Source organism: Coregonus lavaretus (genome assembly GCF_964263955.1).
Source record: "Coregonus lavaretus genome assembly, contig: HAP1_SCAFFOLD_879, whole genome shotgun sequence".
Lineage (NCBI taxonomy): Eukaryota > Metazoa > Chordata > Actinopteri > Salmoniformes > Salmonidae > Coregonus > Coregonus lavaretus.
Genome location: NW_028160080.1, coordinates 50,099 through 70,589, shown reverse-complemented (window position 1 = coordinate 70,589; position 20,491 = coordinate 50,099). Strand labels below are relative to the sequence as shown.

Here is a 20,491-nt window from a genome sequence, read left to right as displayed (position 1 = left end):
ATTGATAAACAGGATTATGATGTAGCAAAATGATTGATAAACAGGATTATGATGTAGTAAAATTATTGATAAACAGGATTATGATGTATTAAGATTAATAAATAGGATTATGATGCAGTAAAATGATTGATAAACAGGATTATGATGTATTAAGATTAATAAACAGGATTGTGATGTAGTAAGATTAATAAACAGGATTATGATGCAGTAAAATGATTGATAAACAGGATTATGATGTAGTAAAATTATTGATAAACAGGATTATGATGTATTAAGATTAATAAACAGGATTATGATGTAGTAAGATTAATAAACAGGATTATGATGCAGTAAAATGATTGATAAACAGGATTATGATGTAGTAAAATTTTTGATAAACAAGATTATGATGTATTAAGATTAATAAACAGGATTATGATGTAGTAAGATTAATAAACATGATTATGATGCAGTACAATGATTGATAAACAGGATTATGATGTATTAAGATTAATAAATAGGATTATGATGTAGTAAAATGATTGATAAACAGGATTATGATGTAGTAAGATTAATAAACAGGATTATGATGCAGTAAAATTATTGATAAACAGGATTATGATGTAGCAAAATGATTGATAAACAGGATTATGATGTAGTAAAATTATTGATAAACAGAATTATGATGTATTAAGATTAATAAATAGGATTATGATGTAGTAAAATTATTGATAAACAGGATTATGATGTATTAAGATTAATAAACAGGATTATGATGCAGTAAAATTATTGATAAACAGGATTATGATGTAGCAAAATGATTGATAAACAGGATTAAGATGTAGTAAACTTATTGATAAACAGGATTATGATGTAGTAAGATTAATAAACAGGATTATGATGCAGTAAAATTATTGATAAACAGGATTATGATGTAGCAAAATGATTGATAAACAGGATTATGATGTAGTAAAATTATTGATAAACAGGATTATGATGTATTAAGATTAATAAATAGGATTATGATGTAGTAAAATTATTGATAAACAGGATTATGATGTATTAAGATTAATAAACAGGATTATGATGTAGCAAAATGATTGATAAACAGGATTATGATGTAGTAAAATTATTGATAAACAGGATTATGATGTATTAAGATTAATAAACAGGATTATGATGTAGCAAAATGATTGATAAACAGGATTATGATGTAGTAAAATTATTGATAAACAGGATTATGATGTATTAAGATTAATAAACAGGATTATGATGCAGTAAAATGATTGATAAACAGGATTATGATGTAGCAAAATGATTGATAAACAGGATTATGATGTAGTAAAATTATTGATAAACAGGATTATGATGTATTAAGATTAATAAACAGGATTATGATGCAGTAAAATTATTGATAAACATGATTATGATGTAGCAAAATGATTGATAAACAGGATTATGATGTAGTAAAATTATTGATAAACAGGATTATGATGTACTAAGATTAATAAATAGGATTATGATATAGTAAAATTATTGATAAACAGGATTATGATATATTAAGATTAATAAACAGGATTATGATGCAGTAAAATTATTGATAAACAGGATTATGATGTAGCAAAATGATTGATAAACAGGATTATGATGTAGTAAAATTATTGATAAACAGGATTATGATGTATTAAGATTAATAAACAGGATTATGATGCAGTAAAATTATTGATAAACAGGATTATGATGTAGCAAAATTATTGATAAACAGGATTATGATGTAGTAAAATGATTGACAAACAGGATGTGAAGTAAGGACATCATATCACCCCCCACAGGAGGAGGAGACTGAGTTAACCAGGAACAAACCAGAGATAGAACCTCCGACGGCTGAGCAGCAGAAGGCTGAGAGAGATGGTGACGGTGTTGATGAAGAGGAAGGAGACGACCATCACAAGCACGGCTCTGATGAAGAAGAGGGCCCTTCATTTGCTGGCCTCAGAGCGGAGGGAGTGAAGCTGGAGTCTTACGATGAGGAGCAGGATGAAGGGGAGGAGGAGGACATCTCTGGCTCTGGGTAGGTGGTTCTCTCCCCCTGGGGCTGGGCTAGTAGACTGTGCTGTTGATGGGGGGGGGGGGGGGGGGGGTTGCACAATTACGGAAACTTTACTAAAATTCCCAGCTTTTCCGGAAATCCTGGTTGGAGGAAGGGAATCCTCCAACTGTGAATCTTCAGACCAGGATTTTTGGTAAAGCTTATTTAGGGAAAGTTTCCGTAATTGTTTCTGGAATATTGCAACCCTAGTGGTGATATCCTTAGGATGTGTCTCTATATGTGGAACTCTTCAGCTGACAGGCTATGATGCTCAAGGTGTTTCCAAGCAATAATAGACCCATCTGATATCAGTCAGTACTGTATTCATAAACTTAACTTCCAATTATTACATGATCAGTAGTAATTGAGAAGTCCTAGAACAAGCAGAGAACACAAGGAATGTGCCAGTACTCAGTATCTATGCGATAATAGCATTTTTACATTTGAAATATTAAAATATATATATATTTTCACTCTTGATACTCATGTTGCCTAAACGTAATGACATAATACTACAGGCATTCCCTGTCAGCTAAAGAGTTGCGGCTGTGAGTCTGCTAGCTAGCTTCATTAGGTAGTTGACCCTCTTTAACCACTGTTAACCTGGTGTAGACGGGCAGCTCCCCTCCTGGACCCTGGCTGAGCTCCCCTCCTGGACCCTGGCTGAGCTCTGCTCTACTGCCCCCCTCTCTACCCTCTGTGCCTCCCTTTAGTACCGTTTCTGTACCCCTCCTTTTCATGTCTCAGCCAGTGCCCGCAGCAGGGATGGCTCTGAGTACTCGAAGCTTGACGGCCTTTACTCTATTCCAAGCGCATGCTGTGGTACGTCCTCTCTGTCTCTCCGTCTATCTGTTCAGTCAGTCAACTGCAGAGCTGTGGTCTTGTGACCGCCGTGAGCTCTGTCCTTCCTCTCTGCTTTAGCAGCTCTCTGCTCCTGGCTGTCCCGTGTCCACTCGTCCATCACATGGCTGGTTGCTGCTGCAGCTTCATTCCCGTAGCTTTGTCACTCCTCAGTTTACTAGACTCCTGTCTTGTTGAGCCTAAAATATGAGTAAGTGTTGGTCGATAGCCTGTGGTGGTTTCTGTGCAGACAGAGCCATGCTGAGCTTTGATTCAGACCCTTGTTGTGTTCTGTTTTGTACTTGAACAGAAACAGTAGGACACGGTCCTCTTCTGCTAATTATAAAGGAAGAGAACGACAGTAGCTATCAAAAGAATTACATTTGTTTTGTTATGTCTGGATTCAGCTTATGGAGCGTCTGAACGCACAGATTTCACATGCGTTTCTCTGTTGCTCTTTTAAAGAAAAACGAGATTTAGGTGAATCGATGTGGCGATTACTAATGTTTGTCCCCCCATGAGACACCATATGAAAAAGCCATTATCACTTCCTGAAAATAGTCCGAATGAATTTAAGATAACTCAAGAAATCTGTAATTAATTTTGCCGTTTTTTTTTTGCAGAGGAGGTTTTACTCACACAATTTTACATCTAGCTGAAATGTTTGGTGCAGCAGTATGTCTCAAGTAAAAACTAAATGGTGACGTGTTGTCTTTATGCAGGGATTTTTCTGCCATTGAAATCCTGCCTAAGTCCAAACAGTGAATAAGAAAAGAAAGCGTTCTCAGTGTAAACTGAATAAGAAAAGAAAGCGTTCTCAGTGTAAACTGAATAAGAAAAGAAAGCGTTCTCAGTGTAAACTTAAACCACTAAAACCAGATATAAAGTATGTAGATCGATAATGGACTTATTTCTTTTTTTTAAATAATATAATCTTTAAGAACTAACAATCACCAAAATAAACGCTTGACAATCAGGGAGAATAAAACATTCCAAAAACAATAAATTTAGCAGTATTGAATTCGTTATGTTTGAACAAAAGAAGACCGCATTAGCCATGGCAAAATGCATGGAATCGCAGGAAATTAGCTTTGAAACTGCAACATTTTCTCTCAGCTGCATGGCAAAATGTGTAGAATTGGAAGAAATGTGCTTAAAAATGCTACAATTATTCGACACCACCAAGATGGAGGCCCCTTGTCATGCCCTCTGCCACGCCCTCTGCCACGCCCTCTGCCACGCCCCTGTCACGCCCTCTACCACGCCCTCTGCCACGCCCTCTGCCACGCCCCCTGTCACGCCCTCTGCCACACCCTCTGTTACGCCCCCTGCCACGCCGTCTGTTACGCCCCCTGCCACGCCCTCTGTTACGCCCCCTGCCACGCCCTCTGTTACGACCCTGCCACGCCATCTGTTACGCCCCCTGCCACACCCTCTGCCACGCCCCCTGTCACGCCCTCTGCCACACCCTCTGTTACGCCCCCTGCCACACCCTCTGTTACGCCCCCTGCCACGCCCTCTGTTACGCCGTCTGTTACGCCCCCTGTCACGCCCTCTGCCACACCCTCTGTTACGCCCCCTGCCACACCCTCTGTTACGCCCCCTGCCACACCCTCTGTTACGACCCTGCCACGCCGTCTGTTACGCCCCCTGCCACGCCGTCTGTTACGCCCCCTGCCACGGTCTGTCTGTCTGTTTTGCAGTAGGATTCTTTAGAGGGCAATCATCTCAGCTGTGTATCCTGTGTTAGTGGGCAAGTGATCATTGTCGAAATCAAATCAGTTTTGGACTATACGGACTTAGCCAACCTACTTGCACTTTTTAGTAAATTTTGGCACTGGAATAAATGTTTCGGAGTAATATCTATGTCACATACAGTGGGGAAAAAAAGTATTTAGTCAGCCACCAATTGTGCAAGTTCTCCCACTTAAAAAGATGAGAGAGGCCTGTAATTTTCATCATAGGTACACGTCAACTATGACAGACAAAATGAGAAAAAAAAATCCAGAAAATCACATTGTAGGATTTTTAATGAATTTATTTGCAAATTATGGTGGAAAATAAGTATTTCGTCAATAACAAAAGTTTCTCAATACTTTGTTATATACCCTTTGTTGGCAATGACACAGGTCAAACGTTTTCTGTAAGTCTTCACAAGGTTTTCACACACTGTTGCTGGTATTTTGGCCCATTCCTCCATGCAGATCTCCTAGAGCAGTGATGTTTTGGGGCTGTCGCTGGGCAACACGGACTTTCAACTCCCTCCAAAGATTTTCTATGGGGTTGAGATCTGGAGACTGGCTAGGCCACTCCAGGGCCTTGAAATGCTTCTTACGAAGCCACTCCTTCGTTGCCCGGGCGGTGTGTTTGGGATCATTGTCATGCTGAAAGACCCAGCCACGTTTCATCTTCAATGCCCTTGCTGATGGAAGGAGTTTTTCACTCAGAATCTCACGATACATGGCCCCATTCATTCTTTCCTTTACACGGATCAGTCGTCCTGGTCCCTTTGCAGAAAAACAGCCCCAAAGCATGATGTTTCCACCCCCATGCTTCACAGTAGGTATGGTGTTCTTTGGATGCAACTCAGCATTATTTGTCCTCCAAACATGACGAGTTGAGTTTTTACCAAAAAGTTCTATTTTGGTTTCATCTGACCATATGACATTCTCCCAATCCTCTTCTGGATCATCCAAATGCACTCTAGCAAACTTCAGACGGGAGATTATCAGTGGTCTTGTACGTCTTCCATTTCCTAATAATTGCTCCCACAGTTGATTTCTTCAAACCAAGCTGCTTACCTATTGCAGATTCAGTCTTCCCAGCCTGGTGCAGGTCTACAATTTTGTTTCTGGTGTCCTTTGACAGCTCTTTGGTCTTGGCCATAGTGGAGTTTGGAGTGTGACTGTTTGAGGTTGTGGACAGGTGTCTTTTATACTGATAACAAGTTCAAACAGGTGCCATTAATACAGGTAACGAGTGGAGGACAGAGGAGCCTCTTAAAGAAGAAGTTACAGGTCTGTGAGAGCCAGAAATCTTGCTTGTTTGTAGGTGACCAAATACTTATTTTCCACCATAATTTGCAAATAAATTCATTAAAAATCCTACAATGTGATTTTCTGGAGAAAAAAAATCTCAATTTGTCTGTCATAGTTGATGATGAAAATTACAGGCCTCTCTCATCTTTTTAAGTGGGAGAACTTGCACAATTGGTGGCTGACTAAATACTTTTTTTCCCCACTGTATGCCGTTTTCAACGAGAGAAGTTGGTTCTCGAGTTTAATTCTGCTTTAAATGAGGAGGAGACTGAAGCATGAATGAGACACCAGGGTTTGTAGAGTCAATATCTTCTGCTACTTGAACAAGTCACCAGGGTTTGTAGAGTCAGTATCCTATCGTACTTGAACGAGTCACCAGGGTTTGTAGAGTCAGAATCCTATCGTACTTGAACGAGTCACCAGGGTAGAGCTGGGTCGATAAACCAAAAAATGATCGACACTGACCGAACCGACCATTTATCGAGGACGTTTTACTGATATTGATAATTGCGATTAAGTAGCTTTTACCGGAGTAATGTGAAGTTTGAAATGAAGTCTGCTAATAAGAGCTATTGCTAATGGGACAATTGATGACTACAACATTCAAAGTGGTAGTAGTTTTAAGGGTAATATTTAAACGTTATGAATTTATTGTTCAACTTGATCATTATCGTGACAATTGAGTACATTTACCGTGATTATGGATTTTGGTCCATAACGGTGCTCTACACCAGCGTTTCTAGAGTCTTGTCAATCTCTCTGCTACTTGTCATAACACCCTTAGGGAGTAGAGGTCAGTATGTAAAAGTATTTACCGTTGTGCCAAAAGCTGACATGTTTGTTCTGGTGACTAAAATGTACTGAAGCATGGTTGACTGGGCTGTGAAGGGACGGACCCACCTGTCAGTACTGTAGGCCTCGTTGTGTTGCTGTAGGTTCACTGTAGACAGAGGAGAAGAGGACAGGAGAGCAGAGAAGGTTAGTATTTAACAGGGCTCAGTGAGTGTCCCGCTCGAGGGCAGAGCAGACTGTCTGAGTTAGATTTCACCACTGAATCTTTGACGACGTCCTGTTGGTTCTCAGTTGATTGAAATGCTTGAAAGGTGGCTCCGGACTTTACTGCCGTTCTCAATTTGAGAGACTGCATTTTCATGTGTGGCAGCAGTAATGTAATTATTATTATTTTTGGTTTTTGTGGAACAAACCGCTGACTGAAGACTGGGACGGCCGGGCGTTCATGCGGTTGACTCCGTTTCTGCGGTAACAAAATGATGAAACTTTGTTGTAGCAAGCGAATCTTTGGTTGCCTAGGCAACACGCCCCTCCCTGCTGCAGCACCACCCATAGAAATATAATGAATTGTATAGGAACCTCTAACTGGAAAATATGACTGGGAAACTCACAATGGCTGCCTGGTATTGTGAGGCAATGATTACCATAGTATTGTAGAATGTTCATTTAAAATTATGTTAACTGATGTGGCTCATGCAATGGAACTTTATTTTTTTTGTAATGCCAGTTGAGTTGAATCAATAAATCACAGTACATATTGATTGGTGTGATATTTGAACGGTTAAAACGGTAACCGCAGTCCAAAATTCCATGACGTTCACAGCCCTAGTTGTGGGGAGTTGACCTGGATTTGGACATGTTGACTGTACTTCCTGTCTCACGTTACTGCGTCTGCACTCTGCAACAGCCTGAAACTGCTGTGCTAAGCTGTGCTTCGCTGTGCCAACCTGCATAATCTGCCTCAGCGCCTTGAAAACCCCTTCCCCTCTCTCCAGCGCTGACTGTATACTATAGCACCCCCTTGTGGTGGTTATACCTACTACAACTCAACTAAAACCTCAAGTCAGTGAGTGCGAATGAGTTGTGATGGGTTATGTGGTGTGTGGATAATGTAGTTTAGCTGTACTGTACATCCATATAGGACCAGACCTAGGATAGATGATAGATCGTTTTTATGAGGAAGTGTGTGTAGCATAGTGGTATTGATTGATTTATTTAACTCTGATACTGTCCCCATTTATGAATATTTCTGTACACAGGAAGAAGAGAGACAAGACTGAGGTTGGGGAAGCTAGGGGGCGTTATTATTATTATATTATTATATATTATTTAATAGTAGTGGCTTGGAGGTTGGGGAGGCTAGGGGGGTTATTTAATAGTAGTGGTTTGGCGGTTGGGGAGGGGGATTATTTAATAGTAGTGGCTTGGTGGTTGGGGAGGCTAGGGGGGGTTATTTAATAGTAGTGGTTTGGAGGTTGGGGAGGCTAGGGGGGTTATTTAATAGTAGTGGCTTGGAGGTTGGGGAGGCTAGGGGGATTATTTAATAGTAGTGGCTTGGAGGCTAGGGGGATTATTTAATAGTAGTGGTTTGGAGGTTGGGGAGGCTAGGGGGGGTTATTATTATTATATTATTATATATTATTTAATAGTAGTTGCTTGGAGGTTGGGGAGGCTAGGGGGGTTATTTAATAGTAGTTGCTTGGAGGTAGGGGAGGCTAGGGGGGGTTATTTAATAGTAGTGGTTTGGAGGTTGGGGAGGCTAGGGGGGTTATTTAATAGTAGTGGCTTGGAGGCTAGGGGGGGTTATTTAATAGTAGTGGTTTGGAGGTTGGGGAGGCTAGGGGGGGTTATTTAATAGTAGTGGTTTGGAGGTTGGGGAGGCTAGGGGGGGTTATTTAATAGTAGTGGTTTGGAGGTTGGGGAGGCTAGGGGGGGTTATTTAATAGTAGTGGTTTGGAGGTTGGGGAGGCTAGGGGGGGTTATTTAATAGTAGTGGCTTGGTGGTTGGGGAGGCTAGGGGGGGTTATTTAATAGTAGTGGTTTGGAGGTTGGGGAGGCTAGGGGGATTATTTAATAGTAGTGGCTTGGTGGTTGGGGAGGCTAGGGGGGGTTATTTAATAGTAGTGGTTTGGAGGTTGGGGAGGCTAGGGGGGGTTATTTAATAGTAGTGGCTTGGTGGTTGGGGAGGCTAGGGGGGGTTATTTAATAGTAGTGGTTTGGAGGTTGGGGAGGCTAGGGGGGTTATTTAATAGTAGTGGCTTGGAGTTTGGGGAGGCTAGGGGGGGTTATTTAATAGTAGTGTCTTGGAGGTTGGGGAGGCTAGGGGGGGTTATTTAATAGTAGTGGCTTGGAGGCTAGGGGGGGTTATTTAATAGTAGTGGCTTGGAGGTTGGGGAGACTAGGGGGGGTTATTTAATAGTAGTGGCTTGGAGGCTAGGGGGGGTTATTTAATAGTAGTGGCTTGGAGGTTGGGGAGGCTAGGGGGGTTATTTAATAGTAGTGGTTTGGAGGTTGGGGAGGCTAGGGGGGGTTATTTAATAGTAGTGGCTTGGAGGTTGGGGAGGCTAGGGGGGTTATTTAATAGTAGTGGCTTGGAGGTTGGGGAGGCTAGGGGGGGTTATTTAATAGTAGTGGTTTGGAGGTTGGGGAGGCTAGGGGGGGTTATTTAATAGTAGTGGCTTGGAGGTTGGGGAGGCTAGGGGGGGTTATTTAATAGTAGTGGCTTGGAGGTTGGGGAGACTAGGGGGATTATTTAATAGTAGTGGCTTGGAGGCTAGGGGGGGTTATTTAATAGTAGTGGCTTGGAGGTTGGGGAGGCTAGGGGGGTTATTTAATAGTAGTGGCTTGGAGGTTGGGGAGGCTAGGGGGGGGTTATTTAATAGTAGTGGCTTGGAGGTTGGGGAGGCTAGGGGGGGTTATTTAATAGTAGTGGCTTGGAGACTAGGGGGGGTTATTTAATAGTAGTGGCTTGGAGGCTAGGGGGGGTTATTTAATAGTAGTGGCTTGGAGGTTGGGGAGACTAGGGGGGGTTATTTAATAGTAGTGGCTTGGAGGCTAGGGGGGGTTATTTAATAGTAGTGGCTTGGAGGCTAGGGGGGGTTATTTAATAGTAGTGGCTTGGAGGCTAGGGGGGGTTATTTAATAGTAGTGGCTTGGAGGTTGGGGAGACTAGGGGGGGTTATTTAATAGTAGTGGTTTGGAGGCGAGGGGTGTTATTTAATAGTAGTGGCTTGGAGGTTGGGGAGGCTAAGGGGGTTATTTAATAGTAGTGGTTTGGAGGTTGGGGAGGCTAGGGGGGTTATTTAATAGTAGTGGTTTGGAGGTTGGGGAGGCTAGGGGGGTTATTTAATAGTAGTGGCTTGGAGGCGAGGGGGGTTATTTAATAGTAGTGGCTTGGAGGTTGGGGAGGCTAGGGGGGTTATTTAATAGTAGTGGCTTGGAGGTTGGGGAGGCTAGGGGGGGTTATTTAATAGTAGTGGTTTGGAGGCGAGGGGGGTTATTTAATAGTAGTGGCTTGGAGGCGAGGGGGGTTATTTAATAGTAGTGGCTTGGAGGTTGGGGAGGCTAGGGGGGTTATTTAATAGTAGTGGCTTGGAGGTTGGGGAGGCTAGGGGGGGTTATTTAATAGTAGTGGCTTGGAGGTTGGGGAGGCTAGGGGGGTTATTTAATAGTATTGGTTTGGAGGTTGGGGAGGCTATGGGGGGTTATTTAATAGTAGTGGCTTGGAGGCTAGGGGGGTTATTTAATAGTAGTGGCTTGGAGGTTGGGGAGGCTAGGGGGGGTTATTTAATAGTAGTGGCTTGGAGGCTAGGGGGGTTATTTAATAGTAGTGGCTTGGAGGTTGGGGAGGCTAGGGGGGGTTATTTAATAGTAGTGGCTTGGAGGCTAGGGGGTTATTTAATAGTAGTGGCTTGGAGGTTGGGGAGGCTAGGGGGGTTATTTAATAGTAGTGGCTTGGAGGCTAGGGGGTTATTTAATAGTAGTGGCTTGGAGGTTGGTGAGGCTAGGGGGGGTTATTTAATAGTAGTGGCTTGGAGGTTGAGGAGGCTAGGGTGGTTATTTAATGGTAGTGGCTTGGAGGCTAGAGGGGTTATTTAATAGTAGTGGCTTGGAGATTGGGGAGGCTAGGGGGGTTATTTAATAGTAGTGGCTTGGAGGTTGGGGAGGCTAGGGGGGGTTATTTAATAGTAGTGGCTTGGAGGTTGGGGAGGCTAGGGGGGGTTATTTAATAGTAGTGGCTTGGAGGCTAGGGGGGTTACTTAATAGTAGTCGCTTGGAGGTTGGGGAGGCTAGGGGGGTTATTTAATAGCAGTGGCTTGGAGATTGGGGAGGCTAGGGGGGTTATTTAATAGTAGTGGCTTGGAGGCGAGGGGGGTTATTTAATAGTAGTGGCTTGGAGGTTGGGGAGGCTAGGGGGGTTATTTAATAGTAGTGGTTTGGAGGTTGGGGAGGCTAGGGGGGTTATTTAATAGTAGTGGCTTGGAGGCTAGGGGGGTTATATAATAGTAGTGGCTTGGAGGTTGGGGAGGCTAGGGGGGTTATTTAATAATATTGGCTTGGAGGCTAGGGGGGTTATTTAATAGTATTGGTTTGGAGGTTGGGGAGGCTAGGGGGGTTATTTAATAGTAGTGGCTTGGAGGTTGGGGAGGCTAGGGGGGGTTATTTAATAGTAGTGGCTTGGAGGTTGGGGAGGGGGGTTATTTAATAGTAGTGGTTTGGAGGTTGGGGAGGCTAGGGGGGTTATTTAATAGTAGTGGCTTGGAGGTTGGGGAGGCTAGGGGGGTTATTTAATAGTAGTGGCTTGGAGGCTAGGGGGTTATTTAATAGTAGTGGCTTGGAGGCTAGGGGGGTTATTTAATAGTAGTGGCTTGGAGGCTAGGGGGGTTATTTAATAGTATTGGCTTGGAGGCTAGGGGGGTTATTTAATAGTAGTGGCTTGGAGGCTAGGGGGGTTATTTAATAGTAGTGGCTTGGAGGCTAGGGGGGTTATATAATAGTAGTGGCTTGGAGGCTAGGGGGGTTATTTAATAGTAGTGGCTTGGAGGCTAGGGGGGTTATATAATAGTAGTGGTTTGGAGGCTAGGGGGGTTATTTAATAGTAGTGGCTTGGAGGTTGGGGAGGCTAGGGGGGGTTATTTAATAGTAGTGGCTTGGAGGCTAGGGGGGTTACTTAATAGTAGTCGCTTGGAGGTTGGGGAGGCTAGGGGGGTTATTTAATAGTAGTGGCTTGGAGGTTGGGGAGGCTAGGGGGGTTATTTAATAGCAGTGGCTTGGAGATTGGGGAGGCTAGGGGGGTTATTTAATAGTAGTGGCTTGGAGGCGAGGGGGGTTATTTAATAGTAGTGGCTTGGAGGTTGGGGAGGCTAGGGGGGTTATTTAATAGTAGTGGTTTGGAGGTTGGGGAGGCTAGGGGGGTTATTTAATAATATTGGCTTGGAGGCTAGGGGGGTTATATAATATTAGTGGCTTGGAGGTTGGGGAGGCTAGGGGGGTTATTTAATAATATTGGCTTGGAGGCTAGGGGGGTTATTTAATAGTATTGGTTTGGAGGTTGGGGAGGCTAGGGGGGTTATTTAATAGTAGTGGCTTGGAGGTTGGGGAGGCTAGGGGGGGTTATTTAATAGTAGTGGCTTGGAGGTTGGGGAGGGGGGTTATTTAATAGTAGTGGCTTGGAGGTTGGGGAGGCTAGGGGGGTTATTTAATAGTAGTGGCTTGGAGGTTGGGGAGGCTAGGGGGGTTATTTAATAGTAGTGTCTTGGAGGCTAGGGGGTTATTTAATAGTAGTGGCTTGGAGGCTAGGGGGGTTATTTAATAGTAGTGGCTTGGAGGCTAGGGGGGTTATTTAATAGTATTGGCTTGGAGGCTAGGGGGGTTATTTAATAGTAGTGGTTTGGAGGTTGGGGAGGCTAGGGGGGTTATTTAATAGTAGTGGCTTGGAGGCTAGGGGGGTTATATAATAGTAGTGGCTTGGAGGTTGGGGAGGCTAGGGGGGTTATTTAATAATATTGGCTTGGAGGCTAGGGGGGTTATTTAATAGTATTGGTTTGGAGGTTGGGGAGGCTAGGGGGGTTATTTAATAGTAGTGGCTTGGAGGTTGGGGAGGCTAGGGGGGTTATTTAATAGTAGTGGCTTGGAGGTTGGGGAGGGGGGTTATTTAATAGTAGTGGTTTGGAGGTTGGGGAGGCTAGGGGGGTTATTTAATAGTAGTGGCTTGGAGGTTGGGGAGGCTAGGGGGGGTTATTTAATAGTAGTGGCTTGGAGGTTGGGGAGGGGGGTTATTTAATAGTAGTGGCTTGGAGGTTGGGGAGGCTAGGGGGGTTATTTAATAGTAGTGGCTTGGAGGTTGGGGAGGCTAGGGGGGTTATTTAATAGTAGTGGCTTGGAGGCTAGGGGGGTTATTTAATAGTAGTGGCTTGGAGGCTAGGGGGGTTATTTAATAGTATTGGCTTGGAGGCTAGGGGGGTTATTTAATAGTAGTGGCTTGGAGGCTAGGGGGGTTATTTAATAGTAGTGGCTTGGATGCTAGGGGGGTTATATAATAGTAGTGGTTTGGAGGCTAGGGGGGTTATTTATTAGTAGTGGCTTGGAGGCTAGGGGGGTTATTTAATAGTAGTGGTTTGGAGGTTGGGGAGGCTGGGGGGGTTATTTAATAGTAGTGGTTTGGAGGTTGGGGAGGCTAGGGGGGTTATTTAATAGTAGTGGTTTGGAGGTTGGGGAGGCTAGGGGGGTTATTTAATAGTAGTGGCTTGGAGGTTGGGGAGGCTAGGGGGGTTATTTAATAGTAGTGGCTTGGAGGTTGGGGAGGCTAGGGGGGTTATTTAATAGTAGTGGTTTGGAGGTTGGGGAGGCTAGGGGGGTTATTTAATAGTAGTGGCTTGGAGGTTGGGGAGGCTAGGGGGGTTATTTAATAGTAGTGGTTTGGAGGTTGGGGAGGCTAGGGGGGTTATTTAATAGTAGTGGCTTGGAGGTTGGGGAGGCTAGGGGGGTTATTTAATAGTAGTGGTTTGGAGGTTGGGGAGGCTAGGGGGGTTATTTAATAGTAGTGGCTTGGAGGTTGGGGAGGCTAGGGGGGTTATTTAATAGTAGTGGTTTGGAGGTTGGGGAGGCTAGGGGGGTTATTTAATAGTAGTGGCTTGGAGGCTAGGGGGGTTATTTAATAGTAGTGGCTTGGAGTTTGGGGAGGCTAGGGGGGGTTATTTAATAGTAGTGGTTTGGAGGTTGGGGAGGCTAGGGGGGTTATTTAATAGTAGTGGTTTGGAGGTTTGGGAGGCTAGGGGGGTTATTTAATAGTAGTGGCTTGGAGGCTAGGGGGGTTATATAATAGTAGTGGCTTGGAGGTTGGGGAGGCTAGGGGGGTTATTTAATAATATTGGCTTGGAGGCTAGGGGGGTTATTTAATAGTATTGGTTTGGAGGTTGGGGAGGCTAGGGGGGTTATTTAATAGTAGTGGCTTGGAGGTTGGGGAGGCTAGGGGGGGTTATTTAATAGTAGTGGCTTGGAGGTTGGGGAGGGGGGTTATTTAATAGTGGTGGCTTGGAGGTTGGGGAGGCTAGGGGGGTTATTTAATAGTAGTGGCCTGGAGGCTAGGGGGTTATTTAATAGTAGTGGCTTGGAGGCTAGGGGGGTTATTTAATAGTAGTGGCTTGGAGGCTAGGGGGGTTATTTAATAGTATTGGCTTGGAGGCTAGGGGGGTTATTTAATAGTAGTGGCTTGGAGGCTAGGGGGGTTATTTAATAGTAGTGGCTTGGAGGCTAGGGGGGTTATATAATAGTAGTGGTTTGGAGGCTAGGGGGGTTATTTATTAGTAGTGGCTTGGAGGCTAGGGGGGTTATTTAATAGTAGTGGTTTGGAGGTTGGGGAGGCTGGGGGGGTTATTTAATAGTAGTGGTTTGGAGGTTGGGGAGGCTAGGGGGGTTATTTAATAGTAGTGGTTTGGAGGTTGGGGAGGCTAGGGGGGTTATTTAATAGTAGTGGTTTGGAGGTTGGTGAGGCTAGGGGGGTTATTTAATAGTAGTGGCTTGGAGGTTGGGGAGGCTAGGGGGGTTATTTAATAGTAGTGGCTTGGAGGTTGGGGAGGCTAGGGGGGTTATTTAATAGTAGTGGTTTGGAGGTTGGGGAGGCTAGGGGGGTTATTTAATAGTAGTGGCTTGGAGGTTGGGGAGGCTAGGGGGGTTATTTAATAGTAGTGGCTTGGAGGTTGGGGAGGCTGGGGGGGGTTATTTAATAGTAGTGGCTTGGAGGTTGGAGAGGCTAGGGGGGTTATTTAATAGTAGTGGCTTTGAGGTTAGGGGGGTTATTTAATAGTAGTGGTTTGGAGGTTGGGGAGGCTAGGGGGGTTATTTAATAGTAGTGGCTTGGAGGTTGGGGAGGCTAGGGGGGTTATTTAATAGTAGTGGCTTGGAGGTTGGGGAAGCTAGGGGGGTTATTTAATAGTAGTGGCTTGGAGGCTAGGGGGGTTATTTAATAGTATTGGCTTGGAGGTTGGGGAGACTAGGGGGGGTTATTTAATAGTAGTGGCTTGGAGGTTGGGAGGCTAGGGGGGGGGTTATTTAATAGTAGGTGCTTGGAGGCTAGGGGGGTTATTTAATAGTAGTGGTTTGGAGGTTGGGGAGGCTAGGGGGGTTATTTAATAGTAGTGGCTTGGAGGTTGGGGAGACTATGGGGGGTTATTTAATAGTAGTGGCTTGGAGGTTGGGGAAGCTAGGGGGGTTATTTAATAGTAGTGGCTTGGAGGCTAGGGGGGTTATTTAATAGTAGTGGCTTGGAGGTTAGGAGGCTGGGGGGGGTTATTTAATAGTAGGTGCTTGGAGGCTAGGGGGGTTATTTAATAGTAGTGGTTTGGAGGTTGGGGAGGCTAGGGGGGTTATTTAATAGTAGTGGTTTGGAGGTTGGGGGGGTTGTTTAATAGTAGTGGCTTGGAGGCTAGGGGGGGTTATTTAATAGTAGTGGCTTGGAGGCTAGGGGGGGTTATTTAATAGTAGTGGCTTGGATGTTGGGGAGGCTAGGGGGGTTATTTAATAGTAGTGGCTTGGAGGCTAGGGGGGTTATTTAATAGTAGTGGCTTAGAGGTTGGGGAGGCTGGGGGGTTATTTAATAGTAGTGGCTTGGAGGTTGGGGAGGCTAGGGGGGTTATTTAATAGTAATGGCTTGGAGGTTGGGGAGGCTAGGGGGGGTTATTTAATAGTAGTGCTTTGGAGGTTGGGGAGGCTAGGGGGGTTATTGAATAGTATTGGCTCGGAGGCTAGGGGGGTTATTTAATAGTAGTGGCTTGGAGGCTAGCGGGGTTATTTAATAGTAGTGGCTTGGAGGCTAGGGGGGTTATTTAATAGTAGTGGCTTGGAGGCTAGGGGGGTTATTTAATAGTATTGGCTTGGAGGCTAGGGGGGTTATTTAATAGTAGTGGCTTGGAGGCTAGGGGGGTTATTTAATAGTAGTGGCTTGGAGGCTAGGGGGGTTATATAATAGTAGTGGCTTGGAGGCTAGGGGGGTTATTTAATAGTAGTGGCTTGGAGGCTAGGGGGGTTATATAATAGTAGTGGTTTGGAGGCTAGGGGGGTTATTTAATAGTAGTGGCTTGGAGGTTGGGGAGGCTAGGGGGGGTTATTTAATAGTAGTGGCTTGGAGGCTAGGGGGGTTACTTAATAGTAGTCGCTTGGAGGTTGGGGAGGCTAGGGGGGTTATTTAATAGTAGTGGCTTGGAGGTTGGGGAGGCTAGGGGGGTTATTTAATAGCAGTGGCTTGGAGATTGGGGAGGCTAGGGGGGTTATTTAATAGTAGTGGCTTGGAGGCGAGGGGGGTTATTTAATAGTAGTGGCTTGGAGGTTGGGGAGGCTAGGGGGGTTATTTAATAGTAGTGGTTTGGAGGTTGGGGAGGCTAGGGGGGTTATTTAATAATATTGGCTTGGAGGCTAGGGGGGTTATATAATAGTAGTGGCTTGGAGGTTGGGGAGGCTAGGGGGGTTATTTAATAATATTGGCTTGGAGGCTAGGGGGGTTATTTAATAGTATTGGTTTGGAGGTTGGGGAGGCTAGGGGGGTTATTTAATAGTAGTGGCTTGGAGGTTGGGGAGGCTAGGGGGGGTTATTTAATAGTAGTGGCTTGGAGGTTGGGGAGGGGGGTTATTTAATAGTAGTGGCTTGGAGGTTGGGGAGGCTAGGGGGGTTATTTAATAGTAGTGGCTTGGAGGTTGGGGAGGCTAGGGGGGTTATTTAATAGTAGTGTCTTGGAGGCTAGGGGGTTATTTAATAGTAGTGGCTTGGAGGCTAGGGGGGTTATTTAATAGTAGTGGCTTGGAGGCTAGGGGGGTTATTTAATAGTATTGGCTTGGAGGCTAGGGGGGTTATTTAATAGTAGTGGTTTGGAGGTTGGGGAGGCTAGGGGGGTTATTTAATAGTAGTGGCTTGGAGGCTAGGGGGGTTATATAATAGTAGTGGCTTGGAGGTTGGGGAGGCTAAGGGGGTTATTTAATAATATTGGCTTGGAGGCTAGGGGGGTTATTTAATAGTATTGGTTTGGAGGTTGGGGAGGCTAGGGGGGTTATTTAATAGTAGTGGCTTGGAGGTTGGGGAGGCTAGGGGGGTTATTTAATAGTAGTGGCTTGGAGGTTGGGGAGGGGGGTTATTTAATAGTAGTGGTTTGGAGGTTGGGGAGGCTAGGGGGGTTATTTAATAGTAGTGGCTTGGAGGTTGGGGAGGCTAGGGGGGGTTATTTAATAGTAGTGGCTTGGAGGTTGGGGAGGGGGGTTATTTAATAGTAGTGGCTTGGAGGTTGGGGAGGCTAGGGGGGTTATTTAATAGTAGTGGCTTGGAGGTTGGGGAGGCTAGGGGGGTTATTTAATAGTAGTGGCTTGGAGGCTAGGGGGGTTATTTAATAGTAGTGGCTTGGAGGCTAGGGGGGTTATTTAATAGTATTGGCTTGGAGGCTAGGGGGGTTATTTAATAGTAGTGGCTTGGAGGCTAGGGGGGTTATTTAATAGTAGTGGCTTGGATGCTAGGGGGGTTATATAATAGTAGTGGTTTGGAGGCTAGGGGGGTTATTTATTAGTAGTGGCTTGGAGGCTAGGGGGGTTATTTAATAGTAGTGGTTTGGAGGTTGGGGAGGCTGGGGGGGTTATTTAATAGTAGTGGTTTGGAGGTTGGGGAGGCTAGGGGGGTTATTTAATAGTAGTGGTTTGGAGGTTGGGGAGGCTAGGGGGGTTATTTAATAGTAGTGGCTTGGAGGTTGGGGAGGCTAGGGGGGTTATTTAATAGTAGTGGCTTGGAGGTTGGGGAGGCTAGGGGGGTTATTTAATAGTAGTGGTTTGGAGGTTGGGGAGGCTAGGGGGGTTATTTAATAGTAGTGGCTTGGAGGTTGGGGAGGCTAGGGGGGTTATTTAATAGTAGTGGCTTGGAGGTTGGGGAGGCTGGGGGGGTTATTTAATAGTAGTGGCTTGGAGGTTGGAGAGGCTAGGGGGGTTATTTAATAGTAGTGGCTTGGAGGCTAGGGGGGTTATTTAATAGTAATGGCTTGGAGGTTGGGGAGGCTAGGGGGGTTATTTAATAGTAGTGGCTTGGAGGCTAGGGGGGTTATTTAATAGTAGTGGCTTGGAGGTTGGGGAGGCTAGGGGGGTTATTTAATAGTAGTGGTTTGGAGGTTGGGGAGGCTAGGGGGGTTATTTAATAGTAGTGGCTTGGAGGCTAGGGGGGTTATTTAATAGTAGTGGCTTGGAGTTTGGGGAGGCTAGGGGGGGTTATTTAATAGTAGTGGTTTGGAGGTTGGGGAGGCTAGGGGGGTTATTTAATAGTAGTGGTTTGGAGGTTTGGGAGGCTAGGGGGGTTATTTAATAGTAGTGGCTTGGAGGCTAGGGGGGTTATATAATAGTAGTGGCTTGGAGGTTGGGGAGGCTAGGGGGGTTATTTAATAATATTGGCTTGGAGGCTAGGGGGGTTATTTAATAGTATTGGTTTGGAGGTTGGGGAGGCTAGGGGGGTTATTTAATAGTAGTGGCTTGGAGGTTGGGGAGGCTAGGGGGGGTTATTTAATAGTAGTGGCTTGGAGGTTGGGGAGGGGGGTTATTTAATAGTGGTGGCTTGGAGGTTGGGGAGGCTAGGGGGGTTATTTAATAGTAGTGGCCTGGAGGCTAGGGGGTTATTTAATAGTAGTGGCTTGGAGGCTAGGGGGGTTATTTAATAGTAGTGGCTTGGAGGCTAGGGGGGTTATTTAATAGTATTGGCTTGGAGGCTAGGGGGGTTATTTAATAGTAGTGGCTTGGAGGCTAGGGGGGTTATTTAATAGTAGTGGCTTGGAGGCTAGGGGGGTTATATAATAGTAGTGGTTTGGAGGCTAGGGGGGTTATTTATTAGTAGTGGCTTGGAGGCTAGGGGGGTTATTTAATAGTAGTGGTTTGGAGGTTGGGGAGGCTGGGGGGGTTATTTAATAGTAGTGGTTTGGAGGTTGGGGAGGCTAGGGGGGTTATTTAATAGTAGTGGTTTGGAGGTTGGGGAGGCTAGGGGGGTTATTTAATAGTAGTGGTTTGGAGGTTGGGGAGGCTAGGGGGGTTATTTAATAGTAGTGGCTTGGAGGTTGGGGAGGCTAGGGGGGTTATTTAATAGTAGTGGCTTGGAGGTTGGGGAGGCTAGGGGGGTTATTTAATAGTAGTGGTTTGGAGGTTGGGGAGGCTAGGGGGGTTATTTAATAGTAGTGGCTTGGAGGTTGGGGAGGCTAGGGGGGTTATTTAATAGTAGTGGCTTGGAGGTTGGGGAGGCTGGGGGGGGTTATTTAATAGTAGTGGCTTGGAGGTTGGAGAGGCTAGGGGGGTTATTTAATAGTAGTGGCTTTGAGGTTAGGGGGGTTATTTAATAGTAGTGGTTTGGAGGTTGGGGAGGCTAGGGGGGTTATTTAATAGTAGTGGCTTGGAGGTTGGGGAGGCTAGGGGGGTTATTTAATAGTAGTGGCTTGGAGGTTGGGGAAGCTAGGGGGGTTATTTAATAGTAGTGGCTTGGAGGCTAGGGGGGTTATTTAATAGTATTGGCTTGGAGGTTGGGGAGACTAGGGGGGGTTATTTAATAGTAGTGGCTTGGAGGTTGGGAGGCTAGGTGGGGGTTATTTAATAGTAGGTGCTTGGAGGCTAGGGGGGTTATTTAATAGTAGTGGTTTGGAGGTTGGGGAGGCTAGGGGGGTTATTTAATAGTAGTGGCTTGGAGGTTGGGGAGACTATGGGGGGTTATTTAATAGTAGTGGCTTGGAGGTTGGGGAAGCTAGGGGGGTTATTTAATAGTAGTGGCTTGGAGGCTAGGGGGGTTATTTAATAGTATTGGCTTGGAGGTTGGGGAGACTAGGGGGGGTTATTTAATAGTAGTGGCTTGGAGGTTAGGAGGCTGGGGGGGGTTATTTAATAGTAGGTGCTTGGAGGCTAGGGGGGTTATTTAATAGTAGTGGTTTGGAGGTTGGGGAGGCTAGGGGGGTTATTTAATAGTAGTGGTTTGGAGGTTGGGGGGGTTGTTTAATAGTAGTGGCTTGGAGGCTAGGGGGGGTTATTTAATAGTAGTGGCTTGGAGGCTAGGGGGGGTTATTTAATAGTAGTGGCTTGGATGTTGGGGAGGCTAGGGGGGTTATTTAATAGTAGTGGCTTGGAGGCTAGGGGGGTTATTTAATAGTAGTGGCTTAGAGGTTGGGGAGGCTGGGGGGTTATTTAATAGTAGTGGCTTGGAGGTTGGGGAGGCTAGGGGGGTTATTTAATAGTAATGGCTTGGAGGTTGGGGAGGCTAGGGGGG

General features: G+C 45.3%; 1 protein-coding gene across 1 annotated transcript in view; it reads left to right on the top strand.

The window, feature by feature from the left end:
* The window catches only part of LOC311122186 (AT-rich interactive domain-containing protein 4B-like), a gene marked incomplete at its 3' end in the record, with an annotated part of 157,428 nt that overhangs the window by 96,851 nt on the left and 40,086 nt on the right, over nucleotides 1–20,491 (top strand). Inside the window, exon 16 of the mRNA XM_084196581.1 lies at nucleotides 1,812–2,050. Within this exon, the coding sequence (XP_084052707.1) occupies nucleotides 1,812–2,050 (239 nt within the window). The remainder of the gene's footprint in view (nucleotides 1–1,811; nucleotides 2,051–20,491) is intronic.